The sequence below is a fragment of the Chelonia mydas genome, chromosome 7 (assembly GCF_015237465.2).
Source record: "Chelonia mydas isolate rCheMyd1 chromosome 7, rCheMyd1.pri.v2, whole genome shotgun sequence".
NCBI lineage: Eukaryota > Metazoa > Chordata > Testudines > Cheloniidae > Chelonia > Chelonia mydas.
In genome coordinates, this window is record NC_057853.1 from 84,532,721 (window position 1) to 84,560,317 (window position 27,597).

The 27,597-nt window shown below is 40.8% G+C and overlaps 1 protein-coding gene across 4 annotated transcripts in view; it reads right to left on the reverse strand.

Annotated features, from left to right (window-relative positions):
- The window catches only part of UBE2D1 (ubiquitin conjugating enzyme E2 D1), a 25,197-nt gene extending 6,073 nt beyond the window's left edge, over positions 1-19,124 (reverse strand). Inside the window, exons 1-6 of one of the 4 annotated variants that reach the window (XM_037905345.2) lie at positions 17,137-17,234; positions 8,605-8,668; positions 8,475-8,506; positions 3,550-3,668; positions 2,976-3,053; positions 2,370-2,475 (exon numbers count right to left, since the gene is read on the reverse strand). In XM_037905345.2, coding sequence (XP_037761273.1) covers positions 2,370-2,475; positions 2,976-3,053; positions 3,550-3,600 — 235 coding nt within the window. In that variant the 5' untranslated portion in view covers positions 3,601-3,668; positions 8,475-8,506; positions 8,605-8,668; positions 17,137-17,234. Of the gene's footprint in view, positions 1-2,369; positions 2,476-2,975; positions 3,054-3,549; positions 4,910-8,474; positions 8,507-8,604; positions 8,669-17,136; positions 17,235-18,914 lie in introns of those variants that run through there. The other 3 variants (XM_007060664.4, XM_037905343.2, XM_037905346.2) reach the window with 3 other exon arrangements.
- Positions 19,125-27,597: the final 8,473 nt, after the last annotated feature.

Below are 27,597 nucleotides of genomic sequence, written 5' to 3' on the forward strand. Positions count from 1 at the left end.
TTCCATCAACCATTCAGGTGAGGCACCAGTTTGAGATATGCAACGTATACGCACATGAATGAAATTAAGACTTTAAAAGCATTCTACCTAAAGCATGAACCAGGGGACAGACCACTCACCACTACTAATAAAAGAGCATTTAAGAAAAACAGAGTATAGCCTTTAAATCTGAGACAATGATAAGATGCAAATGGCTGACATCTTTTTTTCCTCTCCTTTTCTTTTTTTTTTTTAAATATATCCTCTGACATTAATAGGGAACAAGACAATGGTTGCTCAGTGACAGGACAAGTGGCCAATTTATACAGAAAGCTGCAGATCAAATATACACAAGATGTTCCTTATGCATCTACCCCGCAATCAAAGTAAATTTAGAGACTTTTTTTATGTAGCTATTGAGTCTGTCTTGCACAGAATTGGGGTGTGTGGGCAGCAGCTGCATTATACAAGAAGCTATAATAGCTGCACCTGAATGGAGCAATTTAGATCAGATGAAGACTAACAATTTTGCCTTGTTCCAACTGAAAATGTAATGACACTATTCTAAAAGGAGACATTGTTTAGGGCGTTATTAAGTACCTAAGGAAACATTACATTGTTTAACCTTGTACATTTTTAAAGAAGTTCCATCATTAATAGTCGGATTGTATTTTATATCACTATATACAGCGTGTCAAGGAAAGGAGTGGGTAAGTGTAATGAGTAGTATGGATGAGAAATGAAAAGCAGTTCTGGTGCCTACACTTGAAGATACACACACCTTATGTGGAACTCCTACAACCCCAATAATATGAAGAGCTGTGCCACGCAAAACTATCTAACCTCAGCCTTACTATTCCAAGAGCTAACATGCTTCAAAACTTGAGAAAATCTGAATGCTACACTAGACTGGTTAGATAATTGAGCAGTTTTATTTGCTGAAGATTTGAGGGCCAACAGACTGTGCAATCTCACACAAGAATGTGATATAGTCAGAACAGTTTCCCTTACCCCCACAAAAGCATAATTAAAAGGCTAGATTTACCCCACAAGATGATGATTCAGAGCCAATCCCGATCACCACCCTAAATTCATCTATTTATGCTAACATGTAGCAAGGATCTCCAAAGCAGTGAGCCATCTGATATTTTAGATCTGCCTCAATACCAAGCCATGGATAAAGGACAGGATGGGTGAAGGATAGGATTTTCCATTTAATTGGAATCTCCTTGCTTTTGTGGGTTTACGATAAATCAGAAACATAAGGTTTACTCTCTCCTCTATATGCGCATGTAGTGAACGTTTTTTATACACTACATGCGCATATAGAGGAGAGAGTAAACCTATTGTTTTGTGATTTATTTTTACAGACACACACACACACACACACACACACACACTACAGAACCCCCCGTGATATACCAGCTACCCTCCCTTGGAGCACCCTCTGGAAGCCCTTTGTGCAATCATAGTTATGTCTCTGCCTCAGTTTCCCCTGGTGCGCTTTCAATAAGTTCAATGAGGCTTGTATTCAGTGAACAATGCCCTTACAGGGGTCTGGGTTTATTTAATCAACTGCCACACATGGTATGCAAACAAGCCTCTCCTTCTGCCACAAGTCCCCAGGCTTCTCCGCTGGTGGCATCTCTGAAGTCTCTCCCTTGCTAACTCAGGGTCTCTCAGGCCTCCCTCCCTGGGAAGCTTTACTATCTCTCTCCTCTGGCACATTCTGGGTGTGGTTCCTCTCCCCTGCTCTGTGAGGAGATATTACTGGGAATAGTCTCCTACCCAACCCCATTTAGGAACAATCTCAAGAGCTTTCTCTCTGTATTCTGGGCTCCTACCTGAGCCCTCATAATCCTTTAAAAGGCTCAAGTGTTCCTTAACTAATTAAACAGCACCCAGCTACTTCTCCAATTAACTATTCACAGACAGATCTGGGTTAGCTTATCCTCCTTAACTGAGCCAGTCACAGGGCGGCAGGGTGCCTGACCACTCAGAGCCAGCGCCCATGACACCTCTTTAATGTTAAAATACTAAATACAATGCCTACATCTAAATTGTTTTTCCATTCCCAGCGTCCCACACTTAAGTGGCACAAATTGAATAATAGTTGCTAGTCATACATATGACTCACTGTCTAATGTGACATCTGAAGTGTAAAAAAGGTTGCATGATCTGAAAGAGTCAGGAATCTTGTGGAATTTCCCATTTAAATACTGTGTAGGATAAAAGTTCTTACTCCCACCCTTTGCTACTGCTGTTTTTCAGCTACTGTCAGTGTAGGAATACACAGTAAGGCTGACCTAAAAATGCCATATTGTCATCAAAATGTTCACCATCATTACTATTACAGATGCATAAAATCATTAGCACATCTATGGAGTTACCTTTTGATACAGTCAAAGCTGGTGACCACTGTGACCTCAGGATATCAAGGCAAATACTCCCATTACTGTTTATGTTTGGATGGTATATTTTTGTTGTGAAAGCAATCTGTGAACAACAAACAAAGAGGTTAGCTTCAAGCTCTGCTTATTACAACTGGCACCATAAGTGTTGCCCCTTTAATATCCAGTCATTTATTTTTAGAGTTGCCACTCACAGAAGTAACACAATGTGGACTTTTATCACCACTAATCATAGAATCATAGAATATCAGGGTTGGAAGGGACCTCAGGAGGTCATCTAGTCCAACCCCCTGCTCAAAGCAGGACCAATCCCCAATTTTTGCCCCAGATCCCTAAATGGCCCCCTCCAGGATTGAACTCACAACCCTGGGTTTAGCAGGCCAATGCTCAAACCATAGCCTATTGTACAAATATCTGACCCTATAACCCAGTTTTAACATTTGGTCTGCTATATTAATCAATATGAATAGGTATTTGACTTTGTTGCTTTTAACTCAAAAAATTGGGTTTTAAACAGGTAAGACACAGAAACAAAGCCCTAACCTAGGACTTGTTATAACACTTTTAGGACAATTAAGTATTTACCTTTGGTGGTTTGAAAGGATAGTCTGTTGGAAAATGTACTGTGAGAAAAAACACTCCCCCTTGATATGCACTATCAGGCTGTAAAAGACAAAAAACAGGATTTATGCTACTGGGTTTTTTTTAAGGGTCCTTTCTGAATTTAAAGAGCCTTCTCAAAACTATGGCAACTTTGGACCAAATCTATTCACCAACACACAGCCCAAGTATGCGGGCGTTGTGCTGGGAAGGCATGCGGCTGACAATGAGGGATGGAATCCTCCCCCAAGGCTGTGGAGCAACAGCGGAGCCATCCCTGACCACTACTGCAGAAACCCACACCCTACTGAACGTCACTTTTTGGGAGAAAAGAGAGAAGGAAGAATGTTTGGCTGGTGAATCTACTTACTTGCTGATCCACCAGCTCCAAGCTAGCTCCCCTGCATGTTCAGGCAGCGAAGTGCTCCTGGAACTCAGTTCCATGGCAGCACAGAACCTCTGCGCAGGCCCTCCTTATCATGCCCTCTGTGCAACAGAACCACAATTGCTCTGCTACAATCAGGGCCTTCCTCCAGCTTTAAGCCACAAATATACTTACCTTCGGAAGGGATTTCTCTTTGCAGGCGCAAAGAGTAGGGTTTTCCAGCATTACTCAGCTGATCATGACGACATCAGGGAGTTTTTAAAACACACAACATCTTTGTGACCTGTACAAATCTGTGAACATGCATTTTGTTAGAGAACATGTGCACAGGTTTAAGTCCAGGTTGCACACAGTTAAAAGAGAAATATCTTTCTGTTGCAGTCATCTGTTGAGGAAACCCTTCATTTTCATAATTATGAAGGAAAAAAACCCCAAGATTAGGTGGTTGAGGGCCTCAAAGCTAAAGCATCCCTGTGACTTCTAAGAAAAAATAATAGTTTCAAATTTCTTTGGTATCCTTAATGTAATTGCTAGGAATCTGATGCCTGCAACAAAATAGTGCAAGTACACTGGCTTCTCAGATTCCCTATATAGATCTAAGGTGGTCTGTTGCTCTTTGTTTTGGAGGAGAGGGGAAAAAAAAAATCTTAAAAATCACCATAAATATCATTTTTACTTATTTAGGAAAGAGTGCCATAGGGAAAGCCATGTGAACACTTCATGTAAAGATTTCAAATGAAGAAATTTTTCAGTAAGAGAAAAGTTTGAAAACAGTACTGCTAAGAAGTCAGTATTACATAATACCAAACCAAAAGTGGCTGTCACAATACTTCTAGCTAGGAATAAGATGACAGTTTGCATGCATACTAAATGGACCTGTCCATCTTAAAAGCTTTTAAGATCAAACAAATTTAACATTGAAAAGGAAAAACAAATTTACACTGTGTTTGGCATGTACCACATATAAAAATTCAGAATGAAGACAATCCTTTACTTAATCGCTTAACGTTGGATAACTAGGCTTGGAAGGATTAGATTTTTATTGGTAAGTGTCGATTTCACCAAACACACACAAACCAACAAAAAATATTTCCATCAATACTAATCAAAACGTACAGATAAACAAGTTGAGAAAACTGCTGCTTGAGAACTTATGAGAGTTTGATTTAAGATATTCTCTTTGTATATTTTGACATGTGATATTGACAATTTGTGTTTTAATGGTTTGAAAGCTTTACCTTAACCAGGTAAGTGAAAGTTTAAATTGATAAAAATAAAAAGATGCTTAAAATAATTATCAGTCAAAATGATAAAAAAAAGAATTCTGCCAAATCTACAACTCACATACTGTACCCTGATTTATAACACTACACAAAGGCTCCAATAGTTAGATTATGAACTCTAACGTTTTTTGTAGGGCTGTCAAGCGATTAAAAAAAATTGTGATTAATCGCACTGTTAAACAATAGATTACCATTTATTTAAATGTTTTCTACATTTTCAAATATACTGATTTCAATTACTACACAGAATACAAAGTGTACAGTGCTCACTTTATATTTTTATTACAAATATTTGCACTGTAAAAAACAAAAGAAATAGTATATTTTAATTCACCTAATACAAGTACTGAAGTGAAGAGAAAAGGAGTACTTGTGGCACCTTAGAGACTAATGAATTTATTTGAGCATAAGCTTTCATGAGCTACAGCTCACTTCATCGGATGCAATCTCTTTATCATGAAAGTTGAACTTACAAATGTAGAATTATGTACAAAAAAAATCTGCAATCAAAAATAAAACGTAGAAAACTTTAGAGCCTATAAAGTCCACCCAGTCCTACTTCAGCTATTCGCTCAGACAAACAAGTTTGGTTACACTTGCAGGAGATAATGCTGCCTGCTTTTTGTTTACAATGTCACCTGTCATTCTGTTGTAACCAGCGTCACAAGATATTTACATGCCAGATGTGCTAAAGATTCATATGTCCCTTCATGCTTCAACCACCATTCCAGAGGATGTAGGTCCATGCGGATGACAGGTTCTGCTCGATAATGACCCAAAGCAGAGTGGACCAACTCATGTTAATTTTCATCATCTGAGTCAGATGCCACCAGCAGAAGATTGATTTTCTTTTTTGGTGGTTCAGGTTCTGTAGTTTCCGCACCAGAGTGTTGCTCTTTTAAGAGTTCTGAAAGCATGCTCCACAACTTGTCCCTCTCAGATTTTGGAAGGCACTTCAGATTCTTAAACCTTGGGTCGAGTGCTGTAGCTATTTTTAGAAATCTCACATTGGTACCTTCTTTGCATTTTTTCAAATCTGCAGTGAAAGTGTTCTTAAAACAAACATGTGCTGGGTCATCATCCAAGACTGCTATAACATGAAATATATGGCAGAACGCGGGTAAAACAGAGCAGGGGAGACACAATTCTCCGCCAAGCAGTTCAGTCACAAATTTAATTAACAAACTATTTTTTTAACGAGCATCATCAGCATGGAAGCATGTCCTCCAGAATGGTGGCTGAAGCATGAAGAGGCGTACAAATGTTTAGCATAGCTGGCACGTAAATACTTTCCAATGCTGGCTACAAAAGTGCCCTGCGAACGCCTATTCTCACGTACAGGTGACATTGTAAACAAAAAGCGGGCAGCATTATCTCCCGTAAATGTACACAATTTTCTTTCTCTTTGTGATTGGCTGAACAAGAAGTAGGACTGAGTGGACTTGTAGGCTCTAAAGTTTTACATTGTTTTGTTTTTGAGTGCAGTTATGTAACCAAATAAATAAATAAAAATAAAATCTACATTTGCAAGTTACAATTTCACGATAGAGATTGCAGTACAGTACTTGTATGAGGTGAACTGAAAAATACTTTTGTTTATCATTTTTACAGTGCAAATATTTGTAATAAAAAATGATATAAAGTGAGCATTGTACACTTTGTATTCTGTGCTGTAACAGAAATCAATATATTTGAAAATGTAGAAAAACATCCAAAAATATTTAATAAGTTTCAATTGGTATTCTGTTGTTTAACAGTGTGATTAATCGCGATTAATTTTTTTAATCGCAGTTAATTTTTTTGAGTTAATTGTATGAGTTCACTGCAATTAATCGACAGCCCTAGTTTTTGTTGTTGTTGTTGTAACTGTACCTGTAAAAGTTAGCTACTGGTTGAAAGTTAGTATCTAGAGAGATACTTTACCCCTCCAGACTTGTCATTTGAAACAATCAGTGTGCAATATTTACCCTGGGTGGACGCAAAAGTAGCATACAAGTCATCCTACTTCCAGACATGGAACATTAATTCTGAAAGTGAATTTTAGTCCTGTGCTTTCTACAGTCCAGCAGGAAATTGGAGCATTGAAAATATATGTCATTTTTCATATGTCTCCCAGTATCAAGTGCACTATGCGAATATCATGGCCTTCCCTAATGCCAGATATGGATGGAAGATGGACTGAAAAGGGATCTGTTCCCATTCTCCACTAGATAAGTATATCTTCATTCCTGTGCAAGTTCAATACATGGAGAGAAAATGTTTCTGCTACAGGATATTAAAGGTGAACTGTAAAGGGCGCGGAGCCGGATGAGGGTGTGTGTTATTCAGGTCATCAAGGTAATTCACTATTGGGACAAATTCTAGCTTTCTTTTAAAAGATTTCCTCCACTTCCTCCATTTTTTGTGCTGAACAAGCCTCACAGCATTGTTAATGGGGACATTCATCACACAAATTTCATCGGAACTCTACGTCCCTTCACAGTTTTGCCGTTCACCTTTCAGTAGTGCAAAGGGGGTAGAAGAAAGGAAGCAGTCATTAAACCAGAAGGGTAGCTTCAGCTCATGTGAATATGAATCCACTATTGATAAAGCAGGCCCAAGTCAGTCAGTCACAGAGCTTATGGGTCAGTGGCAAGTCGGATAAAACCACCAAGAGACAGTGTCAGACAACAGGTTCTAATGTTCCATTGGTAGGTTAAGACCTAATCCTTTTCCTGAGGAGGCAGGAGTTGTATTTAAATATGCTAAAACAAGTTGTCCCAGAGTAGTCACAACTCCCTTTTTCTCCTTTTCACCATGTAATGCTGCTGCTCACCTTCTTGTCATCAGATTTGGCTAGGGCCTCAGTTTCCCCTGTTGGCTCGATGGCTTAGCCCTCCAACGGAACCAAAAATCCTCTCTCTGTGGTAACAAAAAGTCCAAAAGGAAAGACATCTGGGCTATGATCCCCTTATCAGGGTCTGGGTAAAACATCTCTTCCCTCAGAGGTTCACTCTTTATATATTTCTCCCAAATAGTCCTTTGCTCAGATCCTCTTCAGGCTTCCTTTTCAGGCTTCTTTCTGTTCTTAAGCACTTTTCCTTTGACAAAGTTAGCACTTTTGCCCTTCCCTAACCACCTACTGGGGAGAGAGTCTTACAGCAAATCCTAACATCTTCCAGACCTTCTTCAGACTGAGGAAAGCAGATCCATTATATACAGCAGCCTATGGTTTCCATGATTGCTGTACAACAAGTCAAAGCATTGCTCTGTTTTTGGTAGAACCACATCACAGGAATGGGAGGAACTTTAACCCTTTAAAGGCTCAAGCGCACCCTGTGCCACGACAATTCTATTTAGAACTACTAAATGAATTACTATAATGGTTTTCCATTTGGACTGATGAAGCTAACATATAACAGTATTTAACTGATCATCCCTGGGGAAAAAAAGAAACAACACACAACAGGCTTTTCATTTAGGAAACAGAACAGTAAACCAAAGGTTCAATGTAGACTGATGTTGTTTACGGTTAAATTGTTTTTAGTTTCAAGAGGAAAAAGAGGGATTTTTTAAGTTTTACTGAAAGTGAAAGTTAAGTGTAACAAAGTAGGTGGAGTATGTAGAATACTCTAAGTACTAAACTACTACAATAGCAAAAAGTTTCCCCCAAATATTTAACCTGAATATCTGATAGTTTAATCCAAGACAATGGTGCTTACAGGTGTGCAAATGCTCGTATGAAATGAATCCTTTCCACAGTCAGAAAAGTCAATACCTCAGGCCTACTTTCTAAGGGGTTTGGGATTATTTCAATTATATGAATTACATACTTACAGGTCCCATAATAGTTGCTTGCCAGTGGAACACTGAAAGACAAAACACATTAAGTTTTTAGACAATTTTTCCCCTCCCTCAACTGACAAAAATATACTAAGACCTTTGCAGTAAATTATTAAGAGCTTACAGTCATCTCCAACAGGCCCTGCAGAACAGTGGGCAGGTGGGTCACGTTGCAGATCACTTAGTTCCTATGAAAAACATGAAAATATTGTAAATGATTAAAAATATTTACGAGGAAGAATGAGATAACTAAGAATCAAGCCAAATTCAGTTCTAATCATACTTAGATTAAAATAAGACATCTAGGACATTTAAAACCAAAAAACAATAGAAATGTAAGTGCCAGTGAAAATGGAAAGTTTTCCCAAATAGATAAACATTCCCTGCAGTGTTTGCAACTCAAGAACTGCAGTACTGTGCTACTGACATGTAAAATAGATCTGCAAATTATAAATAAATCAATTCTACAGTGAAATGTCAAGCGTAAGATGAAAAAAATTAAGATTAAGTATTATTTTAAGTTCAATTACTTAAAGTATTAAGGAAAAATTTTAAATGCTTAACTGCGTGTTCCTTTAACTTTGCAATGTTTTGCATGACCTAATCTTGGCCCCATCCATCCATGTACATTAATTGATTTAAACTAGTTTGTAAAATGTCTGATTTTCCCAAAAGGTGCTCCACAAATGTACTGTTATTAAGAATACTCATAAATGAACCTGAAAGCTAAAGGAATTTAGCCTCCCGTTGATATTTCTGGATGAACAGCTTCTTTACTTTCGTAAATCTTATTTTTCAGTATTACTTACAAAACAAGAAAGGTTAAAATTGAACAGAAATCTTCATAGAGTATTTTACAAGTATGATATTTTTCGTTACGAAAGGGTATAAAGTCAATCTTGGCTAATTTACCCTTCCTTGCTGTTCATGTTTTTATTTTAGTCCTTAGATATAGCCTTTCCAAAGGGGAATATTGCATAGGTCTTCCTTGTCCCTAGCTACTATCAACAGTCCTCCTTATTGGAGGTTGTGACAACCACCCTCTTTTTTTAAACACTCCTGCTGGGTAACCACCTGCTGTTGCTGAAAGCCACTATCAGTGCCTACTGTATTCATGTTCAGTTAATAAAAACGGAATATAAATTAAAAAGCGTAGAAACAAACTCAATAGCTGCCAAGGGTGTAAGAGCTCATGAACAAATTTTTGGGATGGAAAATAAAGTTAGTTGTTTCTTAAAGTGAGACTATAGTAATTTATTAACAACAAAGGATACCCAAGGGCATGAGCACTGGATTCACACATTTCAGCTGATGGAGGCACTGCCTATTGTATACTGAGCAAGCGATAAGGGGTTTCTGAAGCATTGCATTTCTTGTTTGCATTGTAATTAAAATAAATTTATAGTTACTTTCACTTCATGGGAAGAAATTAAATGCAATATTCCCTTCAAATAAGGTGTCACCATCTCCTATTCTAAGAAGTCAGTGTTCAATCAGCATGCTTAATTAGCCACTGGTTCATTACAAAAAGACTGCTGAAACATTTAAGATGAATAGCTCATTTTAAATTGTACTTTCAATATCGGTTATTATAACCAATTGTTCTGATAATGTGGGCACATGCCATAAAATCCTTTAGTACAGATACTCTAATATGAGATCAGCCCTAGAATTTCTGGATTCGAAGAAGTGTTCTATTTACACAGTCCTATCTTTTTTGCTGAAGAGAAAGACTAACAAAAGACTGAAGTCCGTGCCATCAGCCAACATCATTAACATGATTAGTTTTCAGAATTTTTATACCAAAAGAGATTAGATATCCCACTTTTCCTCCTCCTTGCCCCAATATTTAAAATCAAAGTGTATGTCCCATGCTTACTATAGTTACACTTTTTATTTTTTTGCTTGAGTGTAATTATATATCACAACCTCACTTTCTATTGATTCCCCCTAGACAGCTACTGGTTTACCTGCTTTTGAAATTAACTTCCCACAAGTATCTAAATGCACTGCTTATACTCTTAACATTAAAATGTAATGATTCTTAATTCTCCATGAATTTAAGAAACCTAACACAGACTAAGTAACACTTCATATCATGTTGCTTAAATAAAACTTTTTACCTTTTTCCCAAGATTATTTTTATCATCCAACAAGTGCATCATAATTCAATACAAAGAAAACTATTAATGAGCAAACTTTAGATTATGGTTCTCAACAGACAATATTTTCCCCTACACATGTATGTTACTGTTAGGTTAAATGTCTGATTGACCTGGAGCAGAGTTATGGCTTAGAATTTCACAATTATATATTTACATTGGCAACTATAATTTTGCTTTCTTTTTATATTTACTTTTGCTAGTTTATAGGAACAAATGAAAACATTTTTTGAATTGTAAGATTCAAATTAGTGGATGATGTTTGATCATTTGTATGCACGTGTGATTATATATTGAAACACAGATGTGTTATTTCACTGACAGTTAAGTGTATGAACGTCTCTTTACATTTCAATTTAGTGGAAAAAATAAAGTTGTGTACACTACAAGACTACAACACCCTTTATTTTTAAACTTAGTTACTTCAAAAATGTGTCAAAAGCCACTTATTTAAATTTTCAAAAATAATTTTTCTGAAGTAAAATACATCCAAGTTCCTCCACACTCAAAACAAGAACAGCCAAAAAGAATTTTTCAAGTATTTCCAAATAATTAAGTTTGAGCTATGAACAAGCATCAGAAACCGCATTTCCTCTTGATCACTAGAGGTAAGCCCTGGAAAAATAGTAGCTTATAAAGGAAGTGTCTTCTCAACAAACCCTATAATACATGATAACCGAAGTCCATGAACAGAGATGAAAATGAAGGGTTCTGAGCACCAACCGTAGGACAACAGCTCTCCACAGAAGAGCCATGTGAACAAATTCACTGAGCTACCTAACATTAGATACAGCAAGACTTTAGAGCATGCATATTCATACTTAGCACCAAACAGTGGTAGCCTCTCCCCAATTTTCAAAGATTTGCTAATTACAGAAGACTCATCTGCAGAACCCCCAAGTCTAGTTTACACTGCAGCACATTACTATACATTATGAAATCAATTAGAACTTACAAGCATCAAGAGTCTCAGAAGTGAATTTTGTATATATTTTATTTGCTTAGTGCTGACTACGTACTTGGTGCTACACAGTACACAGATAATAGGAGATGCTGTTCCTGTCCCAAGGAGCTTCCAGTGTAGATCAGACATTGTGCAGTCTAAATCTATGATTTTGATGACACAAATCTATCAACTCCCTTGTGTCCTATGGCAAAGCAGATCACTGACCAGAGGCAGTCAAGGGGTCCCTATTAGTGTGAGGCAGATTAAAATGCACTCTGGAGTACAGCGAGGGAAATCTGAGGGACTCAAGACAGGTTTGTCACAGAGTTGGGAGCAACTGGTGAAGTTCAGCCTAGTAGTGAGGACACAATGGACAAGCCTTACTGTTCTGCCTTCACTTATTCACTAATATGCGAGAATCCTTCATTTACAATTATCTCCTGATCATTAGCTTTTGGCTGGTTTGGCTATAGCTCTCCCACGGTGTAGAATACCTCTTTTCAGGTATTAGTTTGCTCTAGGAGCCTGTGTGCTGTACACCTCTGAAAAGTGCCTTGTCTGGAAACAGTGTTACGGGATAGATCAGCAAGAAAAAGATATGGTACAGCAGAAACTATGATGCTGATACTAGCGAGATGTTAGAGTACCAACACACACTAAAAAAATAAGAAAATATGTTCACTTACTAATGTTCACTGTATATTACAGCTCATTTCCTTAGTAGATACTGCCATCATTAACATAAATGTTATTAGAACTATTAATCTGAGCAGACACTTGATCTCACAGATTTCCCAAGTCCCATAGCTATTTTTAAGATATAAAATTTCTAGCTGTCATAAGAACACTCAAGCTTAGCCAGAGACAGTATGTCTATATAGACATGAATTTCTAAGTGACTTCATTGCATTATCTGCCAGCCCTTTGTTCTTCCCAGAGTTCTTTGAGGTACTTGCTAAAGCTATGAAGACCTCACTGTATTCTATCTGCTCAGAGCCCTCTATATACCCCCATAGACTTAAGGCCCCACAACACAACCACCAACATTTACAGTAAACCTGAACAGTCACTGAGTTCTAGTTGTCATCTTCTCAGATGGGCTAAAAATGCCAACTTAAAACTAAATTTTATAAGATACCTTCACCTAGAGTTAGTATTTTTAGGTTTTGTAATCATGTAGGAAAACTGTACATCATTTAAGGAGACAATGTCAGGGTATTTCATCTTTTTTTAACTGGTTTTCCCTTAGTTTAATGACCCATTTGAAAGTGAAATCTGTTTCCTTACCATTTTTCTCATCCATGCATGCTAGTTTGTTATTGTAGTACCATTCATGAAGCTTGGCTGATGACAAAATCCCCCCTCCCCCCCCCCCTTTTTTTTTAAATTTCCAGAGGGTGAGGTGTTCAGGGGAAAAGTGGGCGGGGGAGGAGGAAAGAGACCTGAGAAAACAACCATCTTCACTTCCCAAACTAGAAGAAAAAGGTGTCTAATTTTGGACCTACCAACTTCAGCTTCCCTTCCATATCTACTTGTAACAGGGCTGGCACCCACCTCTCCTGAGCGCCCCCTCTGGTTGGGTGTGTCTGCAGTCTTTAAACCAGTCCCAGCCCTGCCATCGAGCTGTATCCGCAGGGCTTCCTCCCTGGAGGCAATGGTTTTGCCCGCTTAGTCTGGTTTGGCCCCAGTCTTCAGCTTGGGCATCCTGACAATTCAGTCCCCTTCTGGAGGTTTACTGATGTCCAATTGTAGGCCATTTCCCAATGGCCTATGGGGGGAACCAGGGCCCACCCACTACTCTGGGTCCTGGCCCAGGAACCTTCAGAATAGCAGCCACGTGCCACTGTGTCCCTTTAGTAAAACTATCTTCAGTTCTCTGGGCCACTTCCCTGCAGCCCCAGCCTTCACCAATGCCTTACCCTTAGCTCAGGGCTCTTCTAAGATCAGGCCCACTAGCCAGTCAGGAGCTCTTCCTTGCTCCCCACTAGCACTGAACTGTCCATTGTGCTGCAGTTCCCTTTGCCAGCCAGGAGCCCTTCTGCACTCCTCTAGCTCCAGCAAGGAACTGAACTGTCTCTGGAGCTCCTTTTTATAGGGCCCTTCTGGGCTGCTTCCCCTGCAGCCACTCTAGCCTGTTTGGACAGCCTCTCCAACTGCTCCGTATCTGGGACGAGTGTGGCAGGACTCTGAGGCCTCCAGTAGGGGGCCTCTGGGCCTCATCCACCCCATCACACTCCTCCTTTGGCATTTCTTCAGTTATTTCAGATTAAAAACAATTGTGTAGTTAAGATAGTCTTAACTACAGATAAACCAACTGATTCTCATCTCCACCATTTTGAAATACTAATAAGGTACACAGCACAAGCTCTTAGTGTGCAAATTTATTCACAAGTCATTCAAGCACCTAACAGATGCTATTCCTTAAAATATTCTGACCATACAAGTTGTGGTATTCACTCCAACACAAGGAAGATTCAAAAAAGATGGATACATAAAGAATGGGATGCAGATTAATGCAGAAAATATAATTCCTTTATGTAAAATTCAATGTTGCAGTCCGCATTTGGATTACTGCATGCGGTACTGATCAACCCATCACAAACAAAAGTGTAGAAATGAGAAGGGGTCCAGAAAAGGCCTGGCAAAACTCACGTATGGAAAAAAAAAAAAAAAAAAAAAAAGATTAGAGAAGATTGTGACTGTTTATCTTAGAAAGGAGACATAATAAAAGTATATACGATAAAGAATGATATAAATCAGTGGTTTTCAAACTTTTTTTCTGGCAACCCAGTTGAAGAAAATTGTTGATGCCCAAAATTCAACAGAGCTGGGGATGAGGGGTTTGGGAGGGGGCTGAGCCAGAGGGTTGGGGTGCAGGGGTGGAGGCCAGGAATGAGGGGTTCAGGGTGCAGGAGGGGGCTCTGGGGTGGGGTGGGGTCAGGGATGAGGGGGTTGGGGTGCAGGAAGAGGCTCCAGGTTGCGGGGGGGGGGCGGGGGGGGTCAGGGTTGGGGCAGAGGATTGGGGCACAGGCTTATCTCTAGTGTCTCCTGGTCCCTACCTGTTCTGACACAGTGCTGTGCTCCGGAAGCAGCCAGCAAGTCCGGCTCCAAGGTAGAGGCGTGCAAGCAGCTCCGCACGGCTCTTGCCCACAGGCACCACCCCCACAGCTGGTGCAAAGCCTCGTGGCCCCTCCCCCCCCTTACGAGTCAGACCTGCTGCTGGCCGCTTCCGGGGTCCACCATGGTGTCAGAACAGGTAGGGACTACTAGTTTTTACTGGCCGGCGACTAGGGTCCCTGGGTGCTGAGCAAAGCGACCCAGTGCCTTGCATTCTGCAACTCAGTACTGGGTCACGATCCAAACTTTGAAAACCTCAGTGTCTGTTCTCCTTGGCTCATAACACAAGAACAAGGGGTCGTTCACAGAAAGCAAAACATGGCAAATTCAAAACTGATAAAAGGAAATACTTTTTTCACATAACACGTAATTTGACTGTAACATTGCCACAGAAATTCAGGCCAAAAATTTAGCAAGATTCAAAAAGGGATTGTAAATTTATATGGATAAGATGATCAACCAGAATTATCATGACTGATGATGATTTGGGGAGGGATATTAAGCCTCATCCTTCAGGGTTTGAGTCAGTCTCCATATATTAGAGATCAGGATGAGACCTAACATGGGGGGCAAAATATCCCAGATCTGCCCACTGTTGAGTTCCTACATCTTTTTCTGATGCATCTGATACTGGCCACTGTTGGAGACAGGATGCTGAACTAAATGGACCTGATCCAAGATAGCAATTCCGACATTCCCACTTGCGTGCTGGCTATTGTCATTAAAGTAGTCCCAATTTGTAACGAGGACAGCAACTGGTTAAAAGAGTACTAGAGCAACACCAAAACAACTTTAAATACACTCATACTTTGCATTTATAAAGCACCTTTCATCCAAGGACCTCAAAGCACTATGCTAACATTTTAATGAACCTTAAAACCCATGTGAGGTAGGCAGGAATTGTTTTCATTTTACAGAGAGGAAAACGATGCAGAGAGGGTTAAATAACTTGCTCAACAACACAAATACAGTCTGTGGCAGAACAGACTTAGATCTCACAATTCCCAACCTTTGCTATAATCTCTTGATTTTACGTTCAGCAGTTGGTACATTTGAAGTCATATCTTCACTAACAGCATGTTAATTGGATACTACAGAACCACCAACCTCCATTTCCACCATCAACCGTAAAGTAATGCAGAAATCAAGCAATTATTCATGTGAACAGAGCAAAAAGTGTGTTGTTTTCATCTAACACACTAATTTCACAGCATCAACAATAGCAAGATGAAGTACATATCAGTTTTATAACCTTAGATAAGCTATACATATAAATATTCCGAGCACCCATGTTTCTTACCTTTCATAACAGACATCTCTTTTGTTGCAATGAAAGACTGACTCTGATAGGGCAAGTAGTATTTGGGAAAGAAAGATGGGTGGTTTTTTTAGAAGAAATTTTCTCATTTAAATCCTTGACATTTACAGATGCCATTTACAAACTCATTTGTGATATGTTCAAGGGCCAAATAGGCTGACAATAGAACATTATTGGAAAGAAAACCAGGATTAGTTAGCTATGTTCTCAAAATGTTAAAGTTGTAAGTATAACATTTCTGCATCAGCATAATAGCCTGATACCTGTACTTTATATGATGGTACTTTACCTTTGACCTAGTGGCTCACAACTAAGGCTATGATGTAATCACGGGTATTTTTAGTAAAAGTCATGAACAGGTCACGGGCAAGAAACAAAAAAAAATCACAGCCTGTGACCTGTCCATGACTTATACCATGAATACTCCTGACTGAATTTTAGGTGGGGTGCTGCCACCACTGGGAGCAGCTGCCCCAGGGGGGCCCGCGGGGGGGGGGGGGGGGGGGGGGGGGGGGGGGGAACAGGGAGGGAGCGGGGTGGCACCAGCCGCAGCTCTGGCCACCGCTGTAGAGGAAGTCCCAAGGAGGCCAATGGCCACTCTGGCCACTGCTAGGACCGCTGCTCAGGCAGTCCCCAAGGCCAGCTGCATCGGCTGTTGCTTGGGCCGTCCACGGGGCCAGCTGCCCGGAGCTGCCAGAGCAGAGGCCGGCACCGGACCCACTCCGGCAGTGGGACCCTGAGTGGCGGGCTGTAGAGACGCTCCAGCAGTGGCAGGTGTGACTGTCCCTGGAGCCAACTGCTCGGGCAACCCTGGGGTCAGCCATATGGGTCACTGCAGGAGTCACGGAGGTCGCAGGAAGTCACAGAATCCGTGACCTCCATGACAAACGTGGAGCCCTAGTCATAACAGTATAGCCTTACACTCAAGATAAGAAATGTGTCAATAGTAAGTTTGATCAATCTCCTGACATTAATGACAAATTAAAAATTGGATATCCTACACACATGCTGTTTCCTTGATTGTTGGTGCCTAACGTATAAATGACTGAAAGAATTCTCCCTCTGCTACACCCTCCCCCTCGTTAAACCACAAAACCCTACATTTATGCTTACTTTGCTTTGACATAACAACCGTGCCTTGACCTGGACTGCTCTTTCCTTGGTGCAGAGTTCCTGCTAGATGTCCAGGTTGTATATTTCATGTGATAAAGTTGCCAGATAGAAACATGCTCCTCAGACAGACCACGACAAGATACCCTGAATGACAGCCAGGAAGGCATCACAGTGGTTAGTAGCAGCTACGTTTCCATTGCAGTTGTGTCGGACCTAATGTGGCAGCAGCAGGGCACTTAAGTGGCTTATTAGTAATTATTATTTTTTGTATTATCAAAGTGCCTAGGAGTCTCAGTCATGGACCAGGACTCCATTAAGCTAGGCACTGTACAAATAGAGCAAAAGCAAAAAGATTGTAAGCTCTTTGGGGCAGGACTACCTGAGGTCTGGTCTACGCTTAAAAGTTACGTCAACATAATTATAGTGCTCAGGGGTGTGATAAGTTCCGTCACTCACAAAGGTGGCGTTCCTAAGGCGACGGGAAAACCCCTTCCATTGCTCTAGGAAGCATATACACTACAATGCTACCGCAACGTAACTATGGCACTGTAGCCGTGCCACTGTAGCACTTGTAACCTAGACATGGCCTAAGTAAGAGAGTCCCCTTTCTTCAAAGTGAGACACTGCTAGCTTTTGCACACAGTATGCAACACCGGGAAGGAAATGATCAACTGAAGTACATAGCAAGCTGCTTTACTGAGCAGGCTCTTATTTACGTTTCTATCACATTCAGAGATTTAGGAGAGCAATTCTTACCGAGGGGAACAAGACGAATTAGACCCATACAAAGTCCCTCTGAGATTAATGAAGGATGTATCAGAACTGCTGTGACCCCTCCACCAAAACAATGATCCTGTCTAGAAGCAACATGATCTTCTGGTGAATAAAGGTAAGAGTTGAGAAACAGGAACCCCAAATTCTAGTCTCAGCTCTGCCACTGACCTGCTGAGGAACCTCAGGCCAGTCACTGGCCATACCAGAATTAAAGCAGTTTCTGAAGTGGCACTGAACACAGTTCCCCCTTGTTTACACTTGCAACTAAACTGCATTGTTGACACCTGCTGTCAGCACCACACAATATTTCCCTTGTATAGGCAAGCCTTCAACTGCTTGTTGCCTCAGTTTCCCCAGCTGTAAGATAACTGTAACTGCCCACCTCACCTGGGCCTTGTGAAGGTTAATGTTAAACTGCATCCAGATTGCCATGCAGCTGCGAAGCATCATTACTATACTGTGCTACAGGTAATCCTCCTCCAACCTACAGACTGACATTCCACTTCCATGGGGGAGGAGAAACAAAGAACAGTCTCCCAGAAGCAATAAACTACCGATATCCCCATTGGTACAGCAAAGATATGAAAGCCCCATTACGCCGAGGAGCAGAACTACAGCCAAGATCCAACACCCATTATTCTACCCTTTGACACACGACGTTCTCCTCGGCGCCCATCCAGCCTCTCTTCCCCGATACAATCCTCCCTCTCCCCGACCACCGGCTTCCCTTCTAGCACGATCCTCCCTCTCCCCAGCTCCCCCGCCATGTAGCCCTTTCCCTGCAGTTCTCCCTCTCCCCCATAACCGCTTCCCCGACACTAGAGCCTCCCTCTCCCCGCACCAGCCCCGCTCTCACAATACGATCCTCCCTTCCCCTCGCACCTCCCCTGTGGCCCCGCTCTCCCGCGACAGAGCCCTCCGCCCGCTCCCACGGAGCCCGGGCTCCCCGCGGCTCAGCCCCAGGCCCGGCGCCCAACTGCAGGGCCCGGCGCGGCCGCACTTACTTTCTGTATCCGCTTCAGCGCCATGGGGGGCGATACTGCGGGCGGGGACGCGCTCCGGCTCAGGGGTCTGGGAGGCGGCGGCGGGCGGCTACTCCCCAGCTGGGCGCGTGCGGTCGCTCCGGACGGAGGCCGGGCTCAGGACGTGAGGGACCGGGACCGGATCCTCTCGGCTCTCACTCGCTGGCTCTTTTGTTTCCGCTTTTACTTATAGACGGAGCCCCGCGCCAGCTGCATTCTGGGACATGTAGTCCGGAGGCGGGAGGGCGGCGCAGCGCCCCCTACCGTCCCACTGCGGAGTCTGCAGGCCCAGGCAGCGGGCAGCACGAGGGCGGAGGTGGCAATTGCTGCCAGCTGCAGCCCAAGGGGCCTTTACCCTAGGATTAAATGCGAGGAGCAAATTCAAAGCTACAGTTACATCTTCTCCATGGTTATTTCTCCCACAGAGATGTGAAAGGATGGAAAGTGCACACAACCTTAACCCTGGTCCCACCCCCACCAACCAAACCCCTTGGGCACTCAGGTTGCAGTTTGGCCTTGTCTTCTTCACTATGGAACTTTACTCAAAAATTCCAAATGGTTCTCTCTCCCAGATGTTCCAGTGGGAATATTTCAAAAATGTCCCCTGTGTAGACATAACTAAAGAAGGCTATAGAAATGCAAAGACCAAGCTGCACTGATTTTAATGCTGCCACAATACGCAACCAGCCCATCAAAGTAGCAATGCAAGTTCACTTCTACCCTGTCAAAAACATTAATATGATTAAGATGTTTGCTGTTTGAGGATTATTATTTATAATATATAATTTAAGAAAACCATCTAGTAATTAATCATTGGAACAATTTACCACAGATTGTGGTGGATTCTATATCACTGACCATTTTTAAATCAAAATTGGGTGTTTTTCAAAGTGATATGCTCCAAAAATACTTTAGATCTGTGTTATACAACTAGATGATCATAATGGTCTCTTCTGGTCTTGAAATTAATGAAAACACACAGAGAAAGATTTCACAAAGAAATCTTTTCTCCCATCTTTTGACAGTTATTGCAGTTAAATAACTAAATAATAACAAAACCAGAGTTTTTAATAGTCTAGTTGAACATCTCTTAGCTGGCCACACTCTTGGTTCATGTGAGTGTGAGGTAATAATGCTACTTATTCTCCGATTGTCAATAGATTCTCCCAGAAAAAACATGGTAGGCTAGATCTGAAATTCTAATGTAAACAACAAACAAAAAATAATACTTCAAATTTTAACAGGTCTTTATGCATAATAAAGAAATAAAATTGGGCTCAGACAATGTTATTTTCCTTTGAATGTCAACTTTAAACCTTGGCCAAGCTACCCAAATTTAAACTAGTTTTGTAAACAAGTCAGTTTAATACAGTTCAAAGAATAAATCAGCCTGGGAAGTAGTTACACTGTTTTTACACCAATGTTAGACCATCTGCACTCTCCTTGAGAAAGTCAGGTCTCATATGACTTGCAAAATTCCTGACACTGTTTACCCTCATCTTTGATCTTCCGAAAAGGTTAAAAACATAAACATTGAAAGATTGCTCATCCAGATATACACTTATTTTAATAGAATATTCCAAATTTAGGCACCTGTGGTTATTTTAATTGCATGTCTGATTATAAGATTTAGATAGATGCAGATTCATGAAAATGAGTATATAATTATTGGCATCATTTGTCCAGCACACTTCTCACAAGAAATTTCCCGTTATCTGGGACCACATTTTATTTTTTCATTATAATTTTATTTGTAAGCCTACTCCATTCATATTAGACCCTATATTCATATATTGGGTCTAAGCCTGTGACATCTTGTGAGAGTCCACCTTAGAAGGCTCTATACCCACATCAGTTGCAACAGAAAAATAGGAATTTGTTTCTCTACATTGGGTTGGTCATCCAATAAGTTGACAGAGCAATATCTGCTCTCCATCACCAATGACAACCCAAGACCTAGCTAGCCACCCACTGGTCTCACTTGCCTTGCACATACATTGGTTTATACATGAACCTCATGAGATTATGTCTTTGGCAGGAGGAGCCTGGAGCAATAGTCAAAATCTAGTTCTGTACTCTGCTGAGGGAACACACAAGCATATCCATATACAGTACTGGAAACCAAGATAATTCCATTGGTATCCTCTGCATCAGGACAAAGAACCAGCAGTGGAACAGTTTTGGGCTGTATGTAGTCAAGTTATTCTGTAATGCTTGCAGACTCAGACAAAGGTAGCCACTGCTTGCTTTATTCCACATTGTTCTTGGGTGAGATTGATCAGATCTAGTGCAAGCGGGGCAGAAGTCTACCTTTTTTTGACTGAATTTCAGACTCTCTTGGTCTTGTATACAAGGATCTGAAAAGTGCTTAATGAACTCAGAGCTACGACCCTGGGACATCTCATGTGACTCTAGTAAAAGAATCACAAAAGAGGCACACGCTTATTAGAATGACCTTCTTAGAATTCCAAGACAAAAAACAACAACAACAAAGAATTGAGATGGAGTTATGGTTGCATCAGTCTGGTATGTATAAGTAATTTAAGATAATAAAAATTACACATATGTTTGTAATTATTCCAGAACCAAGCATTATAAGCCTAGGAAATTCAGATTTAAGGTTACATTTAAAAGAAAACTAAATAGATTAAAACTAACGATCTTAACTCTGCCCTGTAGTGGTGTCATCCAATAATTATAGGAATATGATTAAGGCATTTTAATGTTTGTGGTTCATGATTAGCTTATGCTAATTTTTAGAGACATTAGATTTTTATTGTGTTTTCTTTCCTCTTGTGGTATTACTACAAGACAAAGTTAAGATTGTTTGGATGCCTACTGCATATCTTACCTTATCCTATTTGGATTTCTTTTAAGTGTAACCTTAACTCTCAATTTCCTAAGTTTACAATGCTTGGCTTTGGGATAATGACAAGTATCTCTAGTGTTTTTTACCCTTAAATGAGATATGCATTCTCAAACTTAACTCAATCTTAACACTAAGGAAATTCTCAAACAAAATAAAACAAGTTTTTAAAAGAAACAAACATTTCATATTAAACAAAAACCCCAAAGCAAATGCTACCATGCACTATTTCTAATGATTAGATTATATGTAGTATCATTCTTAATTTATTTTAACTTTTAAGGGAAGATTCAGCAGTACACCAAAACATCAAGTAGCCAGAGCACATCAGCCAAATAAGGTGGATCTACAGCTGCTTTGAATCACTAGAACAACTCAAAGCAGTTAAAGCATATGCAAGATCAGCACTACATAAAGGTAGAAGGCAGGGAGAATCCTATCCCTGAGTCCCAATGTCTGGGTGATTTAAGGACTCTCCTGCTCCGGCCTCAACTATTCCAGCAGAGCAGCCTTAAAAGCACTGGCGCCCAGGCTTGCACGCAACCCAGGGGTACAACCAGAATTTTCCTAAGGAGGGAGTTCATAGCTGTCCCTCTCCTGCCCTGTATCCAGCCCCAAGCTCTCTCTCCCTGCACCCAGACCCCTACTTCCCCACACCGAGCTTTATATTAAATCTCCTCCTGCTGCCCCACACCCAGCCCTGTGCTCTTTCCCCACATTGCCCCAAACCCAACTCTGAGCTCTTCCCCTTGTGATCTCCCAGCCGCAAGCTCTTACCCAGAGCAGCAATCAGGCTGAAGAGCACCATCCCTAGCAGGAGCCAGGCAGTTCTAGGAGTCACAGACCCCATCCTCCTCCTCCTGTGTTTTCACTTCCCCAGGAAGTACCAAAAGTCCAGATCCAATCCTCCCCCATTTCTGAGGATTGGGCATTCCTGGAACCTACTGCTTCATTTCTCCCGAGGGGCTGGGATTACCTAGTTCCCATGGGTGCTGGAAGGCCTGCAGAAGTGTTGGGGGCGGGGGCAAGCAGGTGCACAGGTTCACACCACCTCTCAAATTTGGGCTGGCCACCCCCTATCATGATGGAGAGGCAGTCAGGCCAAACGTGAGTGAGAAGCATTACAACCTGACACACAGTGTCACTGAGCCACTCAGATTTGGCCTGGCCACCCCTCCATCATGTATTCTCTGGTCAAGGCCCACAGCCCCCCAGTGCAGCACCCCTAATATAAATGACAGAACCTTTGAAGAACAATAACAAATGTCCAATCTCCCTCATGATGTGTTGCCAACTCTTGCAATTTTAGTATGAAGTATCCTGACATTTTGTGTTCTTTGTTTCAGAGTAACAGTTGTGTTAGTCTGTATCCGCAAAAAGAAAAGGAGGACTTGTGGCACTTTAGAGACTAACAAATTTATTTGAGCATAAGCTTTTGTGAGCTGATGCCCCAGCTCATGGACACAAGTGATTACAATAGAATCTCAATTTACTTTACAAAAGTAAGTTCCTAGGCCTTAGAATTGCAGAAGAAAGCTTGAAGTGTGACCCAAATATTCTGAATTCCTAAAAAACAGAAGGCAAAGAAAAAACTCCAAGTTTTATTAATTAAAATATCATGGTTTTTAAAACAATCTAATAACATTTGAGCACCTGAGGTTGGCAATTCTGCTGTGCTACTGAGCAACTACAATCAATAGCTGCAGTTTAGTTGTACAGGAAGTGGTGATTGGTTGAGTTACCTGTGATGTAATCATGACCCACCCTTAAATTACCTGTGATACCAACAGCCTATATTACCGGAGCAATTAGATACAATTGTTAATACCTTGGTTAATTACAACCAAATTTCACCAAATATAGCCAATACAAAATATTTCAGTTAATTTTACCTGAATGGAAAATTTAAAATGTCTGCATTATTTTGTTAGTAAGATCATTCAGAAAAAAGAATAGCCTGAGATCTATATTTCTTCAAGGACCTAGTTGCTAGTTAGTTTGAACCACCAGATTTACTTGTAAATTCTCAGAAGAGTTATTCTATATTCATGGAGCAAGTGCTGCCAGTTTGGGGAAAGATATGTTGCATTTTCTATATAACACAAAACAGAACTCAACCTTAACGATGGAACTGCAGTCAACACCTCCATAATAAGGAACATAGAATTGCACTGCATGTCAAGTCCCAGGGCAAAACTGTTCCATCAGACCCTTCAGAAGACACTCTAGGGGCAACCTAGCATGACTGTTTTAACATAATCATAGTCTTGAATCACCAAAACATCCAGGCCATAGCAAGAAGCTTGTCTTTCCCTGTCAAGAGATGTTATTTGTGGGCCTACATCTCATAAGCCCCTTTGTCAATAGTACACCATTCAAATAGAGCAAGGTGAGCTCCTGGGTTGTCCTTACAGCAGCCCAGAATGGATAAAATGGGGTTGAGCTTGACTGCATGTTAGGCAGGGTTAGTAAACCGCTGGAACAGAAGTTGCTAGAACTGCTGCAACTGCTGAGAGGGTGCACTGTGTTTCTTGATATACACCCATCAACTGCTATTAAGTCTCTTGTTGCCAGGCCATTTTTTTAAGTTGCCCTTCCCCCTTTTGCACAGAAAGGGTTTGTAAACCCCTTTTGATTCTAAGTGTGGCAAAGCTCAGTTCCAAATAATCTTTTATCAAAAAAATAAATAAACAATAAATAAACAAACAAAGGAAACACTTTAAAAAAAGAAAAGCCTCTTCTTATAAAAAGACCTGCTGACTTGCTTTTGGACAATCAGCAGAATACAAACTTCTTCAAAATTGTTCTTCTTAGAGTAACAATCACCTTTTCCACTGCTGGTTACCTGATCTAAGGTGGCTCTGTTAATTGGATGGAAACTTTTCCCCCCTAAGTGCCTGAGAAGATTCCTCTGGGTTCAAGCTTCCCTCTTTTCCAGATGGATGTCACCTCATTTTATTCGGTGAACAGTAGTGGGGCTGAACTAAGACCTTGAGGGCCTCTTTTTGGGCCAAAAGTGTCTGTATTATTCATGACCATAAGGTTGTGGATCCATTCCTGAGGAAAACAACAAGGAGTCCCATGGCACCCAAAGACTAACAGATTTATTTGGGTATAAGATTTTGTGGGTAAAAAACCCACTTCTTCACATGTATAGAGTGAAAATTACAGATGTATATTTATGCCTGCATCTGTAATTTTCACTCCATGCATCTGAAGAAGTGGGTTTTTTATCCACAAAAGCTTTTGCCCAAATAAATCTATTAGTCTTTAAGGTGCCACCGGACTCCTCGTTGTTTTTGTGGATACAGACTAACATGGCTGCCCCTCTGATACTTGATTCCTGAGAAAGTGCCTCATTCCAAAAGAAAAGAATGTCCTTCAGTGCATATGACTTTGTTGCTTTAAAAATCTTCTCTCAATGTGAACATTTTGACTAAGTAATCCCTTTCTGAGGGAAGTTTTTTGCTCTTTGGACAGGGCTGAATGAAAGAATAATACTGGAGATGCTTCTTTGGATGGTCTCTTGTACCTCAAGGACAGTTCAGGTCAAATGCATTTTACTCTCTAAAAATCACTCAGAATCACTCTGAGTAATGGGAAAAGTAAGGTTATATCACAAATACTACCATTTGATGGACTGATCACATTTCTTCCATGTGGTGGCTGATCCACAGAATGTAATGGACTTATGATAGTTACTTGAGTTTACACAGAGTTTTACAACTTGTATACATGAACATTAATCACACAAGACAATTGCGTAGTAACTTTTAGAATATTGTAGACTGAAGAACTTTGGGTATATAGCATTAAAATCACTATTAAAGTTTTACCACTCAAATATTTGCTGATTTGCTGAAATATTTGCTCAAATATTTGTTCTTGACATCTGGGAATAGCAGAGACAGTAGGGTAGTGTTGTATGTACATCAGCCAGCCTCATTCCTCTATAAGTTTATATATCAGAATAGAGGTGTTTTGCCGCATTTTGGAGAGGGCTCATGGAAAGTCAGCTTGCATGGTAATGCGTAGTTATTACATTACAAATGTACATTGTTACTTTTTAGATCATAACTTTAGATTCCAACCTGCAGAGTCTAAGTAGAATGTGAACACTCTTCCAAGGCAAAACTCTTTTGCTTCAGTTGTTTACTTTGAACACAGCAGTTTGTTTCCCTAAAGTGTGGCTGTACTCTGGAAAGCAGTATTGCCAAATGCAAACATGCAAAAATTATAAGACAGGTCCCGCCAAATCTTGGCATTTTATAAATAAAATATTTTGGGTATGTATTTGTTTTTCTGGTTTTTGAGTCTTTAGGGGTAATGTTTTCAAGTTTTCTCTGCAACCATGAAATCGAGAAATGTACTTAAAAAAAAAGCTGAAATTCTCAGTTAATAATGACAGGTTTCAGAGTAGCAACTCTAGGAATGGGGATTTAAATATAGTGAGATACATGAAAAAATTGTGAGGGTTGGCAACACTGGAAAGGTGACTGTACAACTGTCACCATTTTACTAAACAGATCTGCTCCCTGCTCAGTATTATCTGATTGCTTTAGTTGAAAAAGTATGTTTTTAATGTTTTACTCCTGTTAGCCCTGCAGAGCCACCACAGCTAGAGAGAATAAGATGGATTCTCTTTCTTTTTATGCATCATCAATAGAATTCTTTACTTAGTTCCAATCAGTTACATTTGTGCAAACTCATTGACAACAAGGGGGCTACATAAACATCACTGAAGCAAAGTTTAAAGACACTGGATTGCACAAGTGACTAATTTGGCTTACAGCTCCCTTATTACTGATGATGATGTGTGAGAAAGAATGAATCTGCTTGATTCTCAGATCCCAGGCTAAATGTACAGAACTAGCAATTAGAAAAAAACTTTTTAAACTTGTAAACTGAAGGCATTTGATATGGGAATCATTTCACAGGTGCCACTTTTCAAATGGAACTCTACTGCCACAACACAATGAATACAAAATTGTAACAGAAAATATCCAATGGCAAGTGAAAATTCAGTGCTACATTTTACAATGGTGGATGTGGGATGATTAGTTAAAGTTTGTCCAGCACTTACTGCGGTGCTAAGTATTATTATCATCATTATTATTGATAATACCCATTAATTGCAAGGCCCCACCACTGCATTTTTTTTTTACAGGAGCTCCTTATGAATTTGTGCTCCCCACCCATGATGTTTGCAAGGGGCCTTCATAGATGTTACAGCCCATCTCAGTATTTGGGAGGGGGCCTGCATGAAAGCAAGGGTCTCTGTCTTGATCTGTGGCTGACACATCATGATTGTGTAGGGATAATGTTCCCAGGGACGAATATGGGTGTGAGGACCCTTGTCCCACTACTTACAAGCAGTGTTGCTAAAACTCCTGGGATTTTATTGCAAGTCTCAGGGTATTTGGTGTTTTCATTAAAGCCCCAGCTCCTGGAGTCAGGTGAGTATCTCAGATATAATTTTTAGTTTCTAGGTGGTGGGGAAAAGTCTGAAAACGGGACCCAATACAATGGACCAACGTGTTACTTTAGTCTCATGCTTTCCAGACCCCTGGCTCATGCTAACAGAGCACTTGGGTAGGGAGGTTGCACGAGAGCCCACCGAGGCCTCAGGTCCCCCAGGCTTGCGAGGCAGAGGTGCAGGGCCCCGCCTAAAATCCTGATGTTTGCAGGCGCGGGGCCCGGGAGCCCGTTTCAGTATCCATGCGCAGGTGGGAAGCAGCAGGACCCCGTTCCCTAGCGGCGGTGACGCGCGCAAGTCGCGCCCCTGCCTCCGCGGCCCAG